The sequence below is a fragment of the Mizuhopecten yessoensis genome, unplaced genomic scaffold, assembly GCF_002113885.1.
Source record: "Mizuhopecten yessoensis strain PY_sf001 unplaced genomic scaffold, ASM211388v2 scaffold2583, whole genome shotgun sequence".
In the NCBI taxonomy this organism is placed as follows: domain Eukaryota; kingdom Metazoa; phylum Mollusca; class Bivalvia; order Pectinida; family Pectinidae; genus Mizuhopecten; species Mizuhopecten yessoensis.
In genome coordinates, this window is record NW_018404618.1 from 124,959 (window position 1) to 146,383 (window position 21,425).

At 37.4% G+C, this 21,425-nt stretch overlaps 1 protein-coding gene across 1 annotated transcript; it reads right to left on the reverse strand.

Annotated features, from left to right (window-relative positions):
• Nucleotides 1–6,759: 6,759 nt before the first annotated feature.
• Nucleotides 6,760–19,739, reverse strand: LOC110446128 (prostaglandin E synthase 2-like). The gene is made up of 6 exons (XM_021491115.1): nucleotides 19,427–19,739; nucleotides 15,993–16,208; nucleotides 14,251–14,456; nucleotides 12,407–12,619; nucleotides 11,439–11,556; nucleotides 6,760–7,382 (listed from the first exon to the last, which is right to left on the reverse strand). Exons 1-6 carry the CDS (start codon nucleotides 19,730–19,732, stop codon nucleotides 7,206–7,208), a joined length of 1,236 nt encoding a protein of 411 aa, XP_021346790.1. The 5' UTR covers nucleotides 19,733–19,739; the 3' UTR covers nucleotides 6,760–7,205.
• Nucleotides 19,740–21,425: the final 1,686 nt, after the last annotated feature.

A 21,425-nucleotide genomic window follows, 5' to 3' on the forward strand; every position in this document is an offset into this window, starting at 1 on the left:
CTTTCGGAAACGCTCATGGATTTGCTGGAATTTGTGCTGACAACAACATATTTAAGTTTCCGAAACAACATCTAACAACAAGCTTCGGCACTGCTATGGGTAGTCCAGTGTCTCCCATTGTGGCCAATTTGTTCATGGAACATCTGGAGCAAGAAGCAATAGCCACTGCCCCCATAGAATGCAAGCCTAGCTTATGGAAACGATATGTTGACGACATACTTGATAAAATCAAGACAAGGTCACGGATGGATTTGACCACACATATCAACACCATAGATACCAACATCAAATTTACATGTGAGGAAGAAACCAAAGACACAATGTCCTCCTAGACACTCTACTGGTAAAGAAAGAAGACGGAACCGTGAAGGTATTGGTCTATAGAAAAAAACAATACGGACCAATACCTGAGCTTCAAATCTCACCATCCTTTGCACCAGACGTACGCACATTGCTCAACAGATGTGATACAATAGTCACAGAAAAACAGGACAAAATAAAAGAGCAGAATCACATCGCTAGGGCAATGAGAACATGTGCATATCCGAAATGTGCCCAAAACGGGTACAAAAACAGTTTCAAAGTAAGGGGAAGAACAAGAAAAGAGCATTCAAGGATAAGAACAAAACCAAAGTTCAAGTGGTCATTCCCGTATATGAAGGGATATCTGAAAACCATCGAGAGGATATATCGAGGTCATGGCATAGCAACAGCCATGAAGCCCCACAAGACACTTCACAATATCCTAGTACACCCTCAGGATAAAACACCTTAAGAAAACATTGCAGAATGTGTATACCAAATCGGATGCAAAACCTGCGACGCATCGTATATTGGAGAGACTGGAAGGCGATTTGGGGTCCGCCTTGGTGAAAACCGGAAAGATAGGAAACCCAATAAGGTAGGAAATTCACCAGATCAGAAAAGAACCAGTCGGAGTCCCAGATAAATAAATCGGACCATGACACTCAGAAAAGTCATGTGATTGGCTGGGATAACTCCAAAGTTTTGGACAGAGAGAGCAATTTGTTCAAGCGGCAGATAAAGGCAACCATCTGGATACGCTGCAGTGGGCCAGTTCTAAATCGAGATGAGGGGGCTCAAATACTATCGCACATCTATGACCAAGTATTAAACAAAGCGTAGGTGAAATGAGTCATTTCGGTACATATATAACAACTAGTGTACATACGCTAACAGCGTAGCCGAATCTACATCGATTTTTGTGGAGAACTCGTACATAGTTTATACCTTTGTGTGGATACGCTTCACTGGTCATTTGTCTGATGAAGGTGACAGTGAACATATTGTATTAGTCATCGAAACGTCACATAGAAAATTTTGTTGGTTGTGTAAAAAGAACTTTTCATAATAATTTATGTTATGGTACATTATCTAGCAGGCTAATTTTCACAACATCAAGTTTTCGTCTATGTTAGTTAATTTTATCATGCCAATGAGATAATTTCCATGACGTCATAAAGTTTCGAGTTATGTTATGAGACCATACCACAGGCGTAGTGATATCTCCACGGGACCGACTAACTACCGGATAGATATTCCCCTCTGCACTATCAAATGGATATGCACAAAACTACACTAAGATTCAATAATATTCACCGTTTTATGTAAGACTATTATAAAATGTGAATGGAATATATTGATCAATTCAATTATGGAAACAGTATCAATATTTTAGTGATTATTTCCACAAACTATATTTTTGTACGGGAAAAGTCACGAGAAAACAATATGTGAGCAATTCCATAGGCTGTTCTACTTCTTGAACAAACACTGTGAAATTCAAATTTAAAAGTGTGTTGTGAACTTAAAAATGAAAATTTTAAAAATGAAAAATGTCAATATAAGCATAAAGCAGCATTTTGTTCCATGTTATGGTTCTATAACACAGAACAGGATTCGAGACAAATAATCAAATAATCATATAGCGTGTTATTTATTTTCTCTGCAATCCTGCTAACGTGCGTTATTCATTTTGTCTGCAATCCTGTTCTGCGTTATAGGACCATAACACGGAACAGAATGCTGTTTTATGCTTAATTAAATGCAATGTGCCACATTCTAACACAATTCCTACCTCTTCAACAAAATGTTTACTTATTTTTAACACAAACGATTAAAAAAATTCAATGCCGAATTTATAGTGTATAGCATGTTTGACGAGTTTTGAGACAATTTGGTTAATGTTTTGACACAATTTTAACAAAATTAACACAAATGTGTTTATTAACACACAAATGTATTTATTAACACAATAGATTTTTCAACCAAAAATTTAGACTGCTTGCAGTTGTTTTGATTCTGTTTTTTTTTTTTTTTTTTTTTTTTTTTTTTTTTTTTTTTTTTGGNATTTTGGTATTGTTTTGATGTTTTTTACATAAAAGTTTTAGTTTTTATCACCATTTGAACATTTTTTTCTTTATTTTTTAACAAAATGTTAACGAGGCAACACCCATTGTTTATACAAAATTGAGTCACTTTCCCCAAGGAAGCTCCAGACCAGATTTAGTATAAATCCCACTATTCCCCTATTGGACCCCCACTCCTCTGCCCCTAGGGGGGCACACCTTCTGTTGAGAAACCTTTGGTGTAGGATGCTACGCACTAAATTTGGTCTAACTCCACTGACCCGTTAAATTTGGTCTAACTCCACTGACCCATTAAATTTGGTCTAACTCCACTGACCCGTTAAGGACAAGCGGCATTTAAAAGGGGAAGTTGATGGTTGGACGATGTACACTCCGTTATGGGCAGAAGGAAGATAAAAACAGTCTGTAATGAATTTGAAGAGGACCACTCAATTTATTTCAAACAATACAAGCATGTTTTTGTAAACACAGGTGTACACATATATAAATGCATTTTCACATGTTTTCTTTTCTCCTCATAGAAATTGATATTCAGACAATTGAATAACTTAAAAAGAAGTTTTTTTTCTCCCTAAAGAATCTAAAATAATAGCTTAGGTTCAAAAATCTTACCTTTGAAGTTTGACATCACTAGACTACAGCAAAAAATACATTCTCTTATTAAAATCATCAAACTTTCAAACAAGAACATACTTCTGACATCATCAGACATTTGATATTTACCATTGTATATAGTTAACATTACTTAGTAAACTAGAGAGTCTTGTGGCTATCTAGTTTATATCACTTAGTATACTGATGAGTCTAGTGGCTATCTAGTTTACATCACGAAGTATACTGGTGAGCCTTGTGGCTATCTAGTTTACATCACTTAGTATACTGATGAGTCTAGTGGCTATCTAGTTTACATCACTTAGTATACTAGTGAGTCTAGTGGCTATCTAGTTTACATCACTTTGTATACTGATGAGCCTTGTGGCTATCTAGTTTACATCACTTAGTATACTAGCGAGTCTAGTGGCTATCTAGTTTACATCACTTTGTATACTGATGAGCCTTGTGGCTATCTAGTTAACATCACTTAGTATACTGGTGAGCCTTGTGGCTATCTAGTTTACATCACTTAGTATACTAGTGAGTCTTGTGGCTATCTAGTTTACATCACTTAGTATACTGTTAAGCCTTGTGGCTATCTAGTTTACATCACTTAGTATACTGGTGAGCCTTGTGGCTATCTAGTTTATATCGCTAAGTATACTGGTGAGCCTTGTGGCTATCTAGTTTAAATCACGTAGTATACTGATGAGTCTTGTGGCTATCTAGTTTACATCACTTAGTATACTGATGAGTCTTGTGGCTATCTAGTTTACATCACTTTGTATACTGATGAGCCTTTTGGCTATCTAGTTTACATCACTTAGGATACTGATGAGCCTTGTGGCTATCTAGTTTACATCACTTAGTATACTAGTGAGTCTTGTGGCTTTCTAGTTTACATCACTTAGTATACTGTTGAGCCTTGTGGCTATCTAGTTTACATCACTTAGTATACGGTTGAGCCTTGTGGCTATCTAGTTTACATCAGTATACTACGTGATGTAAACTAGATAGCGACAACGCTCACCAGTATACTTAGCGATATAAACTAGATAGCCACAAGGCTCACCATGGTGAGCCTTGTGGCTATCTAGTTTATATCGCTAAGTATACTGGTGAGCGTTGTGGCTATCTAGTTTACATCACGTAGTATACTGATGAGTCTTGTGGCTATCTAGTTTACATCACTTTGTATACTGATGAGCCTTTTGGCTATCTAGTTTACATCACTTAGGATACTGATGAGCCTCTTAGTATACTGATGAGCCTTGTGGCTATCTAGTTTACATCACTTAGTATACTGATGAGTCTTGTGGCTATCTAGTTTACATCACTTTGTATACTGATGAGCCTTTTGGCTATCTAGTTTACATCACTTAGGATACTGATGAGCCTCTTAGTATACTGATGAGCCTTGTGGCTATCTAGTTTACATCACTTAGAATACTGATGAGTCTTGTGGCTATCTAGTTTACATAACTTAGTATACTGTTAAGCCTTGTGGCTATCTAGTTTACATCACTTAGTTTACTGATGAGCCTTGTGGCTATCTAGTTTACATCACTTAGAATACTGATGAGTCTTGTGGCTATCTAGTTTACAACACTTTGTATACTGATGAGCCTTTTGGCTATCTAGTTTACATCACTTAGGATACTGATGAGCCTCTTAGTATACTGATGAGCCTTGTGGCTATCTAGTGTACATCACTTAGTACACTGATGAGCCTTGTGGCTATCTAGTTTACATCACTTAGGATACTGATGAGCCTTGTGGCTCTCTAGTTTACATCACTTAGTATACTGATGAGTCTTGTCTTAGTATACTAGTGAGTCTTGTGGCTATCTAGTTTACATAACTTAGTATACTGTTAAGCCTTGTGGCTATCTAGTTTACATCACTTAGTATACTGGTGATCCTTGTGGCTATCTAGTTTACATCACTTAGTATACTAATGAGCCTTGTGGCTATCTAGTTTACATCACTTAGAATACTGATGAGTCTTGTGGCTATCTAGTTTACAACACTTTGTATACTGATGAGCCTTTTGGCTATCTAGTTTACATCACTTAGGATACTGATGAGCCTTGTGGCTCTCTAGTTTACATCACTTAGTATACTGATGAGTCTTGTGGCTATCTAGTTTACAACACTTTGTATACTGATGAGCCTTTTGGCTATCTAGTTTACATCACTTAGGATACTGATGAGCCTTGTGGCTATCTAGTTTACATCACTTAGGATACTGATGAGCCTCTTAGTATACTGATGAGCCTTGTGGCTATCTAGTTTACATCACTTAGTATACTAGTGAGTCTTGTGGCTATCTAGTTTACATCACTTAGGATACTGATGAGCCTTGTGGCTATCTAGTTTACATCACTTAGTATACTGATGGTTTAGTGGTTTCCATTAATACAGTAAACATGTCTACAATTTATCAGAACATTAATACCTGCAAACATTTCAATGATACATTAGTTGGTGACATACAAAGTTGAGCAATCTTCTTCAAAACAATGTTTTTATGAGGAACCTTTTGTTGTGCACTTTCAATTTCCTATAACTTTCCTGAGTGCTTCCTCTATGTATGCTGTAACTTTTGTTGTATTTGGGAGTGCTATACATTTGTGTTGTATTTGCTGTGTGCTGTAACTTTTGTTGTATTTGGGAGTGCTATACATTTCTGATGTATTTGCTGTGTGCTGTAACTTTTGTTGTATTTGGGAGTGCTATACATTTCTGATGTATTTGCTGTGTGCTGTAACTTTTGTTGTATTTGTGAGTGCTATACATATCTGATGTATTTGCTGTGTGCTGTAACTTTTGTTGTATTTGGGAGGGCTATACATTTCTGATGTATTTGCTTTGCACTGTAACTTTTTGTTGTATTTGCGAGTGCTATACATTTCTGATGTATTTGCTGTGCACTGTAACTTTTTGTTGTATTTGCGAGTGCTATACATTTCTGATGGATTTGCTGTGTGATGTAACTTTTGTTGTATTTGGGAGTGCTATACCATTTCTGATGTATTTGCTTTGCACTGTAACTTTTTGTTGTATTTGCGAGTGCTATACATTTCTGATGTATTTGCTGTGTGAGGTAACTTTTGTTGTATTTGGGAGTGCTATACAATTCTGATGTATTTGCTGTGTGCTGTAATTTTTGTTGTATTTGGGAGTGCTATACATTTCTGATGTATTTGCAGTGTGCTGTAACTTTTGTTGTATTTGGGAGTGCTATACATATCTGATGTATTTGCTGTGTGCTGTAACTTTTGTTGTATTTGGGAGTGCTATACATTTCTGATGTATTTGGTGTGTGCTGTAACTTTTGTTGTATTTGGGAGTGCTATACATATCTGTTGTATTTGCTGTGTGCTGTAACTTTTGTTGTATTTGGGAGTGCTATACATATCTGTTGTATTTGCTGTGTGCTGTAACTTTTGTTGTATTTGGGAGTGCTATACATTTCTGATGTATTTGCTGTGCACTGTAACTTTTTGTTGTATTTGGGAGTGCTATACATTTCTGATGTATTTGCTGAGTGCTGTAACTTTTGTTGGATTTGGGAGTGCTATACGTTTCTGATGTATTTGCTGTGGGACGTAACTTTTGTTGTATTTGGGGGTGCTATACATTTCTGATGGATTTGCCGTGTGCTGTAACTTTTGGTGTATTTGGGAGTGCTATGCATTTCTGATGTATTTGAAGTGTGATGTAACTTTTGTTGTATTTGGGAATGCTATACATTTCTGATGGATTTGCCGTGTGCTGTAACTTTTGGTGTATTTGGGAGTGCTATACATTTCTGTTGTATTTGCAGTGTGCTGTAACTTTTGTTGTATTTGGGAGTGCTATTAATTTCAGATGTATTTGGCGTGTACTTAACTTTTTGGTGGATTTGCAGAGTGCTATAAATTTCTGATGTATTTGCTGTGTAGTGTATCTTTTTGGTGTATTTAATTGTCAGATTTATTGATAAACAATAGTTCTGATACTTAGTATATCAATCACAGAATTTCTCTTTACTTCTGGTAATAGAACTCTATCCACACATTTTCTCCTTACTTAATAAATATGAGACAAACAATGCTACAATCGAACTACACCAGATATTTGACCCTACATACAGATTCTTATAAGGAGAGTAGTAAAATAGGGTCTGATTTTGTTAAGACTGACATTTCTACTACATTAATTTCCAAACCATCCTGATTAAGACTTTTGCTCAGGTATGGCTGGCACTTTGTTCACTGATGGTAAGGTGGCATGTCCTTCGTGTCTCTGGACAGTGTTCTTCATCCGATTGTACCAAGGTTTTATTCTTGTCCTTTCCAAAGTATCCTTGAATGCATCACATCCCTCTATAGAGCTGAGAACGCCATATACAGACTGTAAATAGAAACAACAGAATACAGGTTCACCCTCCCTCTATAGAGCTGAGAACGCCATATACAGACTGTAAATAGAAACAACACAATACAGGTTCACCCTCCCTCTATAGAACTGAGTACACTGTACACAGACTGTAAATAGAAACAACACAATACAGGTTCACCCTCCCTCTATAGAACTGAGTACACTGTACACAGACTGTAAATAGAAACAACACAATACAGGTTCACCCTCCCTCTATAGAACTGAGTACACTGTACACAGACTGTAAATAGAAACAACACAATACAGGTTCACCCTCCCTCTATAGAACTGAGTACACTGTACACAGACTGTAAATAGAAACAACACAATACAGGTTCACCCTCCCTCTATAGAACTGAGTACACTGTACACAGACTGTAAATAGAAACAACACAATACAGGTTCACCCTCCCTCTATAGAACTGAGTACACTGTACACAGACTGTAAATAGAAACAACACAATACAGGTTCACCCTCCCTCTATAGAACTGAGTACACTGTACACAGACTGTAAATAGAAACAACACAATACAGGTTCACCCTCCCTCTATAGAACTGAGTACACTGTACACAGACTGTAAATAGAAACAACACAATACAGGTTCACCCTCCCTCTATAGAACTGAGTACACTGTACACAGACTGTAAATAGAAACAACACAATACAGGTTCACCCTCCCTCTATAGAACTGAGTACACTGTACACAGACTGTAAATAGAAACAACACAATACAGGTTCACCCTCCCTCTATAGAACTGAGTACACTGTACACAGACTGTAAATAGAAACAACACAATACAGGTTCACCCTCCCTCTATAGAACTGAGTACACTGTACACAGACTGTAAATAGAAACAACACAATACAGGTTCACCCTCCCTCTATAGAACTGAGTACACTGTACACAGACTGTAAATAGAAACAACACAATACAGGTTCACCCTCCCTCTATAGAACTGAGTACACTGTACACAGACTGTAAATAGAAACAACACAATACAGGTTCACCCTCCCTCTATAGAACTGAGTACACTGTACACAGACTGTAAATAGAAACAACACAATACAGGTTCACCCTCCCTCTATAGAACTGAGTACACTGTACACAGACTGTAAATAGAAACAACACAATACAGGTTCACCCTCCCTCTATAGAACTGAGTACACTGTACACAGACTGTAAATAGAAACAACACAATACAGGTTCACCCTCCCTCTATAGAACTGAGTACACTGTACACAGACTGTAAATAGAAACAACACAATACAGGTTCACCCTCCCTCTATAGAACTGAGTACACTGTACACAGACTGTAAATAGAAACAACACAATACAGGTTCACCCTCCCTCTATAGAACTGAGTACACTGTACACAGACTGTAAATAGAAACAACACAATACAGGTTCACCCTCCCTCTATAGAACTGAGTACACTGTACACAGACTGTAAATAGAAACAACACAATACAGGTTCACCCTCCCTCTATAGAACTGAGTACACTGTACACAGACTGTAAATAGAAACAACACAATACAGGTTCACCCTCCCTCTATAGAACTGAGTACACTGTACACAGACTGTAAATAGAAACAACACAATACAGGTTCACCCTCCCTCTATAGAACTGAGTACACTGTACACAGACTGTAAATAGAAACAACACAATACAGGTTCACCCTCCCTCTATAGAACTGAGTACACTGTACACAGACTGTAAATAGAAACAACACAATACAGGTTCACCCTCCCTCTATAGAACTGAGTACACTGTACACAGACTGTAAATAGAAACAACACAATACAGGTTCACCCTCCCTCTATAGAACTGAGTACACTGTACACAGACTGTAAATAGAAACAACACAATACAGGTTCACCCTCCCTCTATAGAACTGAGTACACTGTACACAGACTGTAAATAGAAACAACACAATACAGGTTCACCCTCCCTCTATAGAACTGAGTACACTGTACACAGACTGTAAATAGAAACAACACAATACAGGTTCACCCTCCCTCTATAGAACTGAGTACACTGTACACAGACTGTAAATAGAAACAACACAATACAGGTTCACCCTCCCTCTATAGAACTGAGTACACTGTACACAGACTGTAAATAGAAACAACACAATACAGGTTCACCCTCCCTCTATAGAACTGAGTACACTGTACACAGACTGTAAATAGAAACAACACAATACAGGTTCACCCTCCCTCTATAGAACTGAGTACACTGTACACAGACTGTAAATAGAAACAACACAATACAGGTTCACCCTCCCTCTATAGAACTGAGTACACTGTACACAGACTGTAAATAGAAACAACACAATACAGGTTCACCCTCCCTCTATAGAACTGAGTACACTGTACACAGACTGTAAATAGAAACAACACAATACAGGTTCACCCTCCCTCTATAGAACTGAGTACACTGTACACAGACTGTAAATAGAAACAACACAATACAGGTTCACCCTCCCTCTATAGAACTGAGTACACTGTACACAGACTGTAAATAGAAACAACACAATACAGGTTCACCCTCCCTCTATAGAACTGAGTACACTGTACACAGACTGTAAATAGAAACAACACAATACAGGTTCACCCTCCCTCTATAGAACTGAGTACACTGTACACAGACTGTAAATAGAAACAACACAATACAGGTTCACCCTCCCTCTATAGAACTGAGTACACTGTACACAGACTGTAAATAGAAACAACACAATACAGGTTCACCCTCCCTCTATAGAACTGAGTACACTGTACACAGACTGTAAATAGAAACAACACAATACAGGTTCACCCTCCCTCTATAGAACTGAGTACACTGTACACAGACTGTAAATAGAAACAACACAATACAGGTTCACCCTCCCTCTATAGAACTGAGTACACTGTACACAGACTGTAAATAGAAACAACACAATACAGGTTCACCCTCCCTCTATAGAACTGAGTACACTGTACACAGACTGTAAATAGAAACAACACAATACAGGTTCACCCTCCCTCTATAGAACTGAGTACACTGTACACAGACTGTAAATAGAAACAACACAATACAGGTTCACCCTCCCTCTATAGAACTGAGTACACTGTACACAGACTGTAAATAGAAACAACACAATACAGGTTCACCCTCCCTCTATAGAACTGAGTACACTGTACACAGACTGTAAATAGAAACAACACAATACAGGTTCACCCTCCCTCTATAGAACTGAGTACACTGTACACAGACTGTAAATAGAAACAACACAATACAGGTTCACCCTCCCTCTATAGAACTGAGTACACTGTACACAGACTGTAAATAGAAACAACACAATACAGGTTCACCCTCCCTCTATAGAACTGAGTACACTGTACACAGACTGTAAATAGAAACAACACAATACAGGTTCACCCTCCCTCTATAGAACTGAGTACACTGTACACAGACTGTAAATAGAAACAACACAATACAGGTTCACCCTCCCTCTATAGAACTGAGTACACTGTACACAGACTGTAAATAGAAACAACACAATACAGGTTCACCCTCCCTCTATAGAACTGAGTACACTGTACACAGACTGTAAATAGAAACAACACAATACAGGTTCACCCTCCCTCTATAGAGCTGAGTACACTGTACACAGACTGTAAATAGAAACAACACAATACAGGTTCACCCTCCCTCTATAGAACTGAGTACACTGTACACAGACTGTAAATAGAAACAACAGAATACAGGTTCACCCTCCCTCTATAGAGCTTAGAACGACATATACAGACTGTAAATAGAAACACAATGCCTGTTTGCAACTTAATGTTCCCACACTGTAAACATTGTTTTAACTTCACACTGTCATTTCGTCATTCCTGCTTACAACTTTGTGTATTTCTCTATCTAATTGACAGGGTTCTGAGTAGGAGAAAATGATGATCAAATCTCATGACCTTACCAAACTTTTAGATTTTGATATTATGCATAGTTTTGTGTCGTAAATAAGATGATTAAATATATTTACCAAGTCAGCCAGGTTTGGTCTATCTCCTCCAAGGAACTTCCTTTTCCTGCCTATAGCCTTCACCCACACATCACACTCATTGTACAGAGACATCCGCACATCATCATGAAGGTTATACCTGAACAAAAACATCATTGTGTAGGTTATACCTGAACAAAAACATCATTGTATAGGTAATACCTGAACAAAAATTCATTGTGTTGGTTATACCTGATCAAAAACATCATTGTGTTCATTATACCTTAACAAAAACATTATTATGTAGGTTATACCTGAACAAAAACATCATTGTGTAGGTTATACCTGAACAAAAAAATCATTGTGTAGGTTATACCTGAACAAAAACATCATTGTGTAGATTATACCTGAACAAAAACATCATTGTGTTGGTTATACATGAACAAAAACATCATTGTGTTGGTTATACCTGGTCAAAAACATCATTGTGTTCATTATACCTGAACGAAAACATCATTGTATAGGTTATACCTGAACAAAAACATCATTGTGTAGATTATACCTGAACAAAAACATCATTGTGTTGGTTACACCTGATCAAAAACATCATTGTGTTCATTATACCTGAACAAAAACATCATTGTATAGGTTATACCTGAACAAAGACATCATTGTGTTGGTTATACCTGATCAAAAACATCATTGTGTTCATTATACCTGAACAAAAACATCATTGTGTAGGTTATACCTGAACAAAAACATGGAAAGAACTATCATCAGTGATACAGGTAAAGCACCAATAGATATAACTGAAGTCTGATCTTGGTGGAGTAACACAGTAGTAGTAACGTGTGACTTGGTTACCTATGAATTTAGCGAATGAATGATTTATCACGTCACTATATCTGAATGAAACAGAAATAAGTCAACGAAACAAAAATGTTGATATACCGACAGAAAGATAAAATGACACTTTATTACCATATCTATAATAAGTTAGTTGATCTTACCTCTTTTTCAGAAGTTTTCCAAGGAAGTACATGGCTGTAGCTCCTGTGTAAATAACAAATATTCTCATAGGGAAGCTGAACACCTGTTCCCACTCGCCCACCTGAGAGAAGTATTGGAAGGCCTGGATGGCTTCTGAGGGTGTTCTGTACACATTGGGGGATAACACATGGACTAAGGTTTTGTCTGTCCAGGCTCGCCATGTCCTTTCTTCTCTGAAAAATTAAGAAACAGGAATCATGGCATTTCTTCTGTGGCAGTCAGCATACCCACACAACATACAAAGCATCAGAAGATTATGTTATCTGAACTTATATCTGTCAATAAAGCAGAGAGTCTTATGATACAAAGTAACAGTATTCATTTATCAGAAATGATACTTTCAAACCGTTTTTTTCCTACAACAGTAGTTCCCTTTAAACAGATATTCAGTACATTGAATCTTGTTAATATAGCCAAGGTTCACAATCAATATATATATTGAGAAATTTCTTGTTCTGAGAAGAAGCTTTTTAACAACAGGCCCAGAGGGCCTGTATTGCTCATCCTGATATTCAAGCAGTCACAGTAAAATATTCTCATTAAATATTATACTATACTACAAATATTTCCAAGTATTGGCTCTGTCTCTCAGCAGCACCCTCACCTTATAGGGTCTCATCCCTTTGTCCCCATTGGGGTGGGGGAATGGTTTATACAACATTGAAACATATTGGCCCAAGAAAACTCTATATCAAATAAGATTTATATAAAGCTATATGATAAAAATCCTTACCTATGACTCTTGATTATTCAAAACAACCCGTTACAAGATTTTACCACATTTTACGACAGTGACCTTGAAAGTCTAACAAAGTCATTCAGTTGAAAAAGCTTGGAAGTCCTTAATCCAAATACCATCACCCTATGGCTCTTAGTTACTGAAAAGAGTCATTTAAATATGTTAACACATTTGATTCCTGTGACCTTGAAAGGAAGTAAAGGTCATTTTCTTTCGCAAACTTTATTGAGCTCAATTTTTGACCTCTGTGACCTTGAAAGTAGGTTCAGGTTATTTTTATTTGCAAACTTTTTTCAGACTCCAACCCAGGAAGCTACCAGCCAAACATTATAATTGTTCTATTACTTTAAGTTCTTCTTCAGAAGTCATTTAATTGTTTGACATATTTGACCTTTTTGACCTTGACAGTACGTCAAGGTCATTTTTATTTGCAAAAATTGTCAGGCTCTAACTGAAAAAGCCATCAGTCAAATATTATGATTCTATCCCTTTAAGTTATTCAGAAGAAGTTGTATGATGTGTTTAACATATTTGACCCCTGCGACCTTGACAGTAGGTCAAGGTCATTTTCATTCTCAAAATTTGTTGTGTTCAATCCCAAGAAACTGCCAGTCAAATATCAAGATTCTATACATTTCAGTTCTTCTTCAGAAGTGGTTTAAATATAAATGTTAGACTTATTTCACCCCTGTGACCTTGAAAGTAGGTCAAGGTCAAACTTTGTTGGGCTCTTATATAATCACCAAGGAAGCTTTCAGCAAATTATCTTGACTCTAGGCCTGTCCATTCTTCAGAAGAAATCGTTTAAAGGAAAAGTTGACGGACGACAGACGACGTGCCATGACAGAAGCTCACTAGCCCTTCAGGCAGATGAGCTAAAAACTGTTTTCTTCAAACAATGTGATAAATTGTCTATATATATAAATACGTGATATTCAGATTAATCTACAATATGCAGAATTTAGAAAATGAAAGTTAAATTCATATTTAAGAATATTTGGTTTAAGACTGTGCTGTAAGTGTGAGGCCTGGTTCAATTGTAAACATCTGATACAGGTCACCTACAGCTGTTGGTCTGTTGTCTTGCCATCCGAAGCATTTTCTTGGTACATGACGTAGTATTTGTTTGCAAAATCATTGACAGTTTTCTTTTTTATTTCATCAAAGACTTCAACTTCAGGATAAAAGGAGTTGATAAGGCTTATGGTTTGTGTGGCATCCACAAGGTGGGAATAGAGAATACTCATCACAACAGATGAATCATTCAGTTGCTATGGAAACAAAAACAAACAGGTGTAAGTAATCAGGTATATAATGAAACCTTCATTCAATTATTGTTGCTCACTCCCCTTTTCATACTGACCAGTTGGGTTATTCCAAAGTATAATAGTTAATACTAAAATAAATACAATGACTGGTTTTGATTCATAACCTTTATTTGTGTGAGATGGGTAGTGCATTTTGTAAGATGTATACTTGTGAGAGATTGGTAGTACATTTTGTAAGATGGGTATTTGTGCGAGATGGGTAGTGCATTTTGTAAGATGGGTATTTGTGTGAGATGGGTAGTACATTTTGTAAGATGTATATTTGTGAGAGATGGGTAGTACATTTTGTAAGATGTATATTTGTGCGAGATGGGTAGTGCATTTTGTAAGATGGGTATTTGTGTGAGATGGGTATATGTAGTACATTTTGTAAGATGTATATTTGTGTGAGATGGGTAGTACATTTTGTAAGATGTATACTTGTGTGAGATGGGTAGTGCATTTTGTAAGATGTATACTTGTGTGAGATAGGTAGTACATTTTGTAAGATGTATACTTGTGTGAGATGGGTAGTACATTTTGTAAGATGGGTATTTGTGAGAGATAGGTAGTACATTTTGTAAGATGTATACTTGTGTGAGATGGGTAGTACATTTTGTAAGATGTATATTTGTGAGAGATGGGTAGTACATTTTGTAAGATGTATATTTGTGTGAGATGGGTAGTACATTTTGTAAGATGTATACTTGTGTGAGATGGGTAGTACATTTTGTAAGATGTATATTTGTGTGAGATGGGTAGTACATTTTGTAAGATGTATACTTGTGAGAGATGGGTAGTACATTTTGTAAGATGTATACTTGTGAGAGATGGGTAGTACATTTTGTAAGATGTATATTTGTGAGAGATGGGTAGTACATTTTGTAAGATGTATATTTGTGAGAGATGGGTAGTACATTTTGTAAGATGTATATTTGTGAGAGATGGGTAGTACATTTTGTAAGATGTATACTTGTGAGAGATGGGTAGTACATTTTGTAAGATGTATACTTGTGAGAGATGGGTAGTACATTTTGTAAGATGTATATTTGTAAAAGATGGGTAGTACATTTTGTAAGATGGGTATTTATGCAGATGGATTATGCTTTTTGTAAGATGTGTATTTGTCAGATGACTGTTGATTTATGATATCAAAGTATATTTGTGAGATGACAGTTGATTTATGATATTAAAGTCTATTTGTGAGATGACAGTTGATTTATGATATTAAAGTATATTTGTGAGATGCATTATAATATATTTCGAAAATGTCAAGTTTTGTGTTGATTACTATTGATTACTTAAAGTTAGCACAGCAAATCATCTGCAAATTTATGGATTTTATTTATTTATTTGTTTACACATGTTTAGGATTTTTTCATTTATCCACATCATCACCAATAAATACAACTTGAAAACAATACTGATAATCATCATGAAACCACTTATTTTTCTACTGGCTGATATATGTAAGACTGATATTAGACTTTAAGAACTTACAATTTGTTCCTCTTTGCCCTCTGCCTGGTACGCAAGTATTGGAACTTTCTTGTACTTTGACCATTTGATCTCTGACCTAAACACAGAGTTCACCTCCACCACATCATACGATAATCCATAATAGTCCAGCAGAGCACGAAGCTTACAGCAAAACGGACACGTTTGATACTGGTACAGGATCAACTTCATCCCACTTTTATCAGTCGGAATTCGGATCTAAAAATATAACATGAACATGTTCAAAAATGGTTGGTTATAAAATCTCCCTTGGTTGGTTATAAAACTCCCTTATGTCTTTTTTTGGGCAAATATTGTAAAACATGATTAACTTTTTATCTTTACTTACATATTTACTTCTAAAAGAATCGGCAGAGTGCAAGTTGTCACAAGAACGGCAATGGTATCACAACTTTACATGACATTCTATAACTGAGATAGGTTTACAATATACTACATCCACAAAATGATATCAAAATTAACTTTCCTACTAATAACATTAAATTACATGATGTATCAATATCATAATGGGCATACCACTATTTCAGGTTGATAACTTCATACATCAACAATGTGTATAAATATGTTTTAAAGGGATTTCTTGTGTGGCAGATTTTAATTGTACATATATAGGAATACAGTCGCCTTTTAGATTCAAGCTAGAGGGAATTTCCCTTTAGCACAGTGGCAGAGTGTCCGACTAGGAACCTGGAGATTGATGGTTCGATCCCCGGTGGAAGCACACTATTCTTTTTCCTGTTACAAATGGTGTCTGTGGCCCTTCCTGTGGTGACAGGGAGTTAGAACCTGGGTTGTGGTTTGGTTTGGTTTAGTATTGTTTAACGTCCTATCAACAGCTATGGTCATTTAAGGACGGCCTCCCCTGTGTGCAAGATGCATGCCTGTAGTGTATGCATGTGTGTTTTGAGAGGCTGCAATATGTTCGTATTTGTCTCCATGTGATAGCGCGGAACTGATGCTGACTTTATAGTGCGACCTCACTGAAACATACTGCCAAGGACACCCAGCAGGACAGCCCACCCGGTCACATTATACTGACAATGGGCAAACCAGTCATCCCACTCCTAAATTGCTGAGCATTAAGCAGGAGTAGAAACTACCATTTTTGCAGACTCTGGTATGTCTTGGCCAGGGGACAGAACCAAAAGCCTTCCACACAGGGGTGAACGCTCAACTAAAGGCCAAAAGTGAGGCATTGTCAAAGGAGACATTAGAAAAAAAAAGTTGTTCAGAAAGAAGAGAAAAGATAAATCCCAAAAGTCGCCTCTTACGATCATACAATGGGGGCAGCAGGTACAATTCTTACGCCATACCTGCAGGGACCACCTCGTGTGTGGTGTTCGAGGGCAAACACATTTAAAAAGGGGGGAGTAGTAGTGTGGCAGATTTAAATTGTACATAGGGTTAACGTTATGGTCACTTTCAAGCTTCGAGCTAGAGGGAATTTCCCTTTAGCTCAGTGGTAGAGTGTCCGACTAGAAATCTAGGGATTGAGGGTTTGAATCCTGGTGGAAGCACGCTATTCTCTTTCATGTTACTCTCTTGTTTAAAACAAAAAAATGCTCTCTTGGTTGATCAATCTAATCTCTTGCAGCTTCTGTAGTCCTTTGGATAATTGTGTGATTAACCATAAAAGTGAGATCCTTATGTGTAACCCAATGACTGACAGTATGGCTATGTATGGTAATGGGCGAAATCAAATACATTGACCATATTATCACTATATTGATATATTGATGTAACCGACAGCGGGATACTGATGCCAGTGCCATGTGGGTAATAATCCTGCTTTTGGTTAACCGAGTTCTTTTAACACTTGGAGCAAAAAAGGATGACCCTGTGAACACAAGTGCCAAAACGTCCTATTGCAGAACAAAATACATTTTTATGCAAGTCCTGTGTGTGCCTTTTTTTATATAATTTACGAAACATCTCGTATTGAGTTGTCCTAAACAATGTTTGCATTTATTCATATCCGTAACAAATAAATGTTATAAAACTGAAGTACTTGAAACTTTCTCACCCCCACCTACTTTATAAACTAAAATTCTATGGTATACAGAACAACACACTTAACTGGATTTCTTCATTTCTATCCAACAGAACACAGTCAGTATTAAATGGTAAAAAATCATCTACAGTCCCTGTAACTTCAGGTGTCCCCCAGGGTACGGTCCTCGGACCTATCCTGTTTCTCATTCATATTAATGATCTTTCAGAATATATCAAATTCAGCACTCTACGCCTCTTCGCTGATACCAGCATCATTTATAAAACCATAAAAACACAAGATGATGTTGAGAAATTACAATCAGATCTGAGTGCCACTGGTAAATGGGAAAAAGATTGGCTAATGAGGTTCCATCCTGATAAATGCACAGTACTAAAAGTTCTTAACAGACGTCAAAGTAAATTTACTTCAAATTATCAACTTCATGGTCACACTCTAGAAATTACTGATTCGGCAAAATACCTTGGCGTCACGTTACTATAATCAAACCTAAAATGGGAGAAGAACATAAATTTAATGACCACTTAAGCTAACCAGTCCTTGGGTTTTCTTCGCCGAAACTTAAAAATAAATTCCTCCAAAGTAAAAAATCATGCCTATAAAACCCTTGTCCGTCCAAAACTTGAATACTGCTCACCTGTCTGGGACCCACATAACAACAACCAAATCAACCAAATTGAAAAAGTCCAACGACGCACTGCACGGTTTGTCTGCAACGTACAGATATGATAACACCAGCTCTGTAACTGAAATGAAGGAAACACTACATTGCCCTCCCCTTTACACTCGCAGATTATACTTCAGACTGGTCATGTTTTACAAAATTTTGAATAATGTAGTAGCAATTTATCCAACAAACCTTTTAATACCAGCTGACAGTAGAACCAGATCCAGCCACCACAATCCTCATGCCTTCAAACACATACAGACCACAAAAGATACGCATAAATTTTCCTTCTATCCTCACACCATCAGTCAATGAAATCATCTCCCTCATTCAGCCGTATCATCTGACACAGTGGAAGCATTCAAGTCTGCTATCCCTGTGTCATACCTGTTTTCAACATTCTAAATTTGTACCCTGTCAATAGTTTTATCTATATAGGTTAAATTATCTATATATGTTAAAAATCTAAAAAATAACCCTTATTCCTTTGTACATTTCCCAGCGCATAGCATGTAATCTTCAGTTTATGGGAAGGATTGCTATTATCCACAAGAAGAAGAAGAAGAAGAAGAAGAAGAAGAAGAAGAAGGAAAAAAAAAAAGAAGAAGAAATGGCTGCGGTCGGTGCTGAAGTTATTTGGGACGAAACGTCTGGTACCATATTTCATAACACCTTCTGCCAGGTGATCTTACTTGCATTTACAATAACCAAATAATCAACCTGTTACGTAAAACTCACCTGTCTCGAAGGTTTGATGTCCGGAATCTTACTTTCACGTACATCATGCACCGTTGTGTTGCGGAAACCAACCCCTATACCAACAGCAGTGGCTGTCAGAACACCGATACCAATGATTCTGCCCGTCCATTTTGACCTTGGAGATCCAGATGATGTCGAGGCTGAATTGTAGTATCTGGAAGATGCTCGATATCTGAAGATAGTCTTGTCATTTGTCACAGCGTCCGTTACAAATTTTGAATTACCTACCAGACATTTCACATTAAAACTCAGTCTCCCACACGAAGATCTGATGGAGGCTGCCATGTTGTGTTCTAATAGCGGAACCGGAAATAAGATATTTGGCATAGGCTAAGTTAAGGATTTTCATCTCGGATAGTTTCTCGGTGACAGGAAGAACGTTCCAAGTGAATTTAACCTATTTATCTGTAATATTTAAAAGGAATTTCTCCGACTTTTTTAAAATTCCTAATAATAAAGGAACAAACAACATATGATATAGTCATGATTGCTTTAATATCCAGGTGAGTGATTTAGGCCCTCATTGCCTCTTGTTTGTAGGAGGCAGAAGGGAGTGGGCATTATATGTCTAGTAAGCACTTTCTGTCTGAAGGCAAGGCAGAGTTAATTTTCGTCTACAAGCCTCTACAAGGATTTTTGTAGGACATATAATGCCCACTCCCTTTTGCCTCGAATCCTTCTACAAACAAGAGGCATTGAGGGCCTGGATATGAAAGCAATCATGACAGTATTCTCATATTAAAAGTAGTATGACAAATACTATCCTTGGTCCAAGAATAGAGCCAGTCCCCAGTGCGAACCCTGGTAGCTTTTTTTATCCAAACCTTCTTGCTCACCTAATGTATTGTTATAGAGTGGGGATCTGAAATGTTTCTGTATTATGAATTGAGGACTGAATCCCAGAATCGGAGTGTGGTAGCATTCTTTATGCCAAGCAATTGTATATATGGTTATGGGGTGGAGATCTCCATTGTTTCCAAGTTGTGACCCAGTCCATAGGGGTGTGACCTGACCAAATGGTCAATTCTTATATCGTGGTTGTGTTAACTCTTTATTCCCAGCAATTGTGCATATGGTAACGAGGTGGGGATTTTGACTGTTTTAAAGTCACGACCACAGACTTACGCCTCCATCAGGTTTGGGGCCAGACCCCACGGACATCCTGGAACTATATCTGTATTTGTCTCTTTATAATCAGCAACTGCTTAGTGAAAATCTTGATCATGTCAAAGTCACACATCATGTTTTGCCCCACCCATCAGTCCTGGGGGTCAGCCGTTCAACTGGTACAAGTTTGTATCCCAACCACCTGAGAATGCTTCCAACCAAATATGGTTGATATATCTCTTACTTCCAGAAAAGAAGTAATTTAAAGCAATAATGCCACATCATCCTTTTTTGGCCCTGCCCTTCAGCGATTTGCAGGGATGATTCCAGTCATATATGGTTAAATTCCAAGCAACAGTTAAGGAGAAGAAGTTACAGATGGATGGACATTGTGGTTTATCGTTAGCTCACCTTGTTCCTTTGGACCATGTGAGCTAAAAGACAAACACTCCTCTAGTGTTCTGCTCCATGCTCATTGTACAGACCGGCTGTATTTCTTCACCTAAACATATTATGCCCCACCCCAATGCCCCTTCACATAGACAGACTGTGTTCCTTAATCTAGACATTCAATGCACCCTCTCCTTCTGCCCCATGCCCTCTTGTACACCCAAGCTGTGCCCCTCATCTATAGACAGACTGCTTCTTCACCATGATATGTAATGCCCCTACAACCCATGCTCCCTTATTTGTAGACAGACTGTATTTCTTCACCAAGACATGGTATGCCACCCCCTCACTCCACTCCCCATCTACACCAAGCCCTCTCATACAGATAAGCAGTGTTGGATAATATGAAGATCACCAAACCTCGTGCAATGACATGAACAAAGATGAGTCATAACACAACTCAAATACCTCTGTTGATATA

Excerpts from the sequence above, each read along its gene's own strand:
- LOC110446128 (XM_021491115.1), bottom strand. The coding sequence starts at position 19,732 with ATGGCAGCCTCCATCAGATCTTCGTGTGGGAGACTGAGTTTTAATGTG. Across the intron at positions 11,557-12,406 it reads GGAAAACTTCTGAAAAAGAG|GTATAACCTTCATGATGATG; the intron begins GTAAGATCAACT and ends GTTTTTGTTCAG. Across the intron at positions 7,383-11,438 it reads GACCAAACCTGGCTGACTTG|TCTGTATATGGCGTTCTCAG; the intron begins GTAAATATATTT and ends TTCTATTTACAG.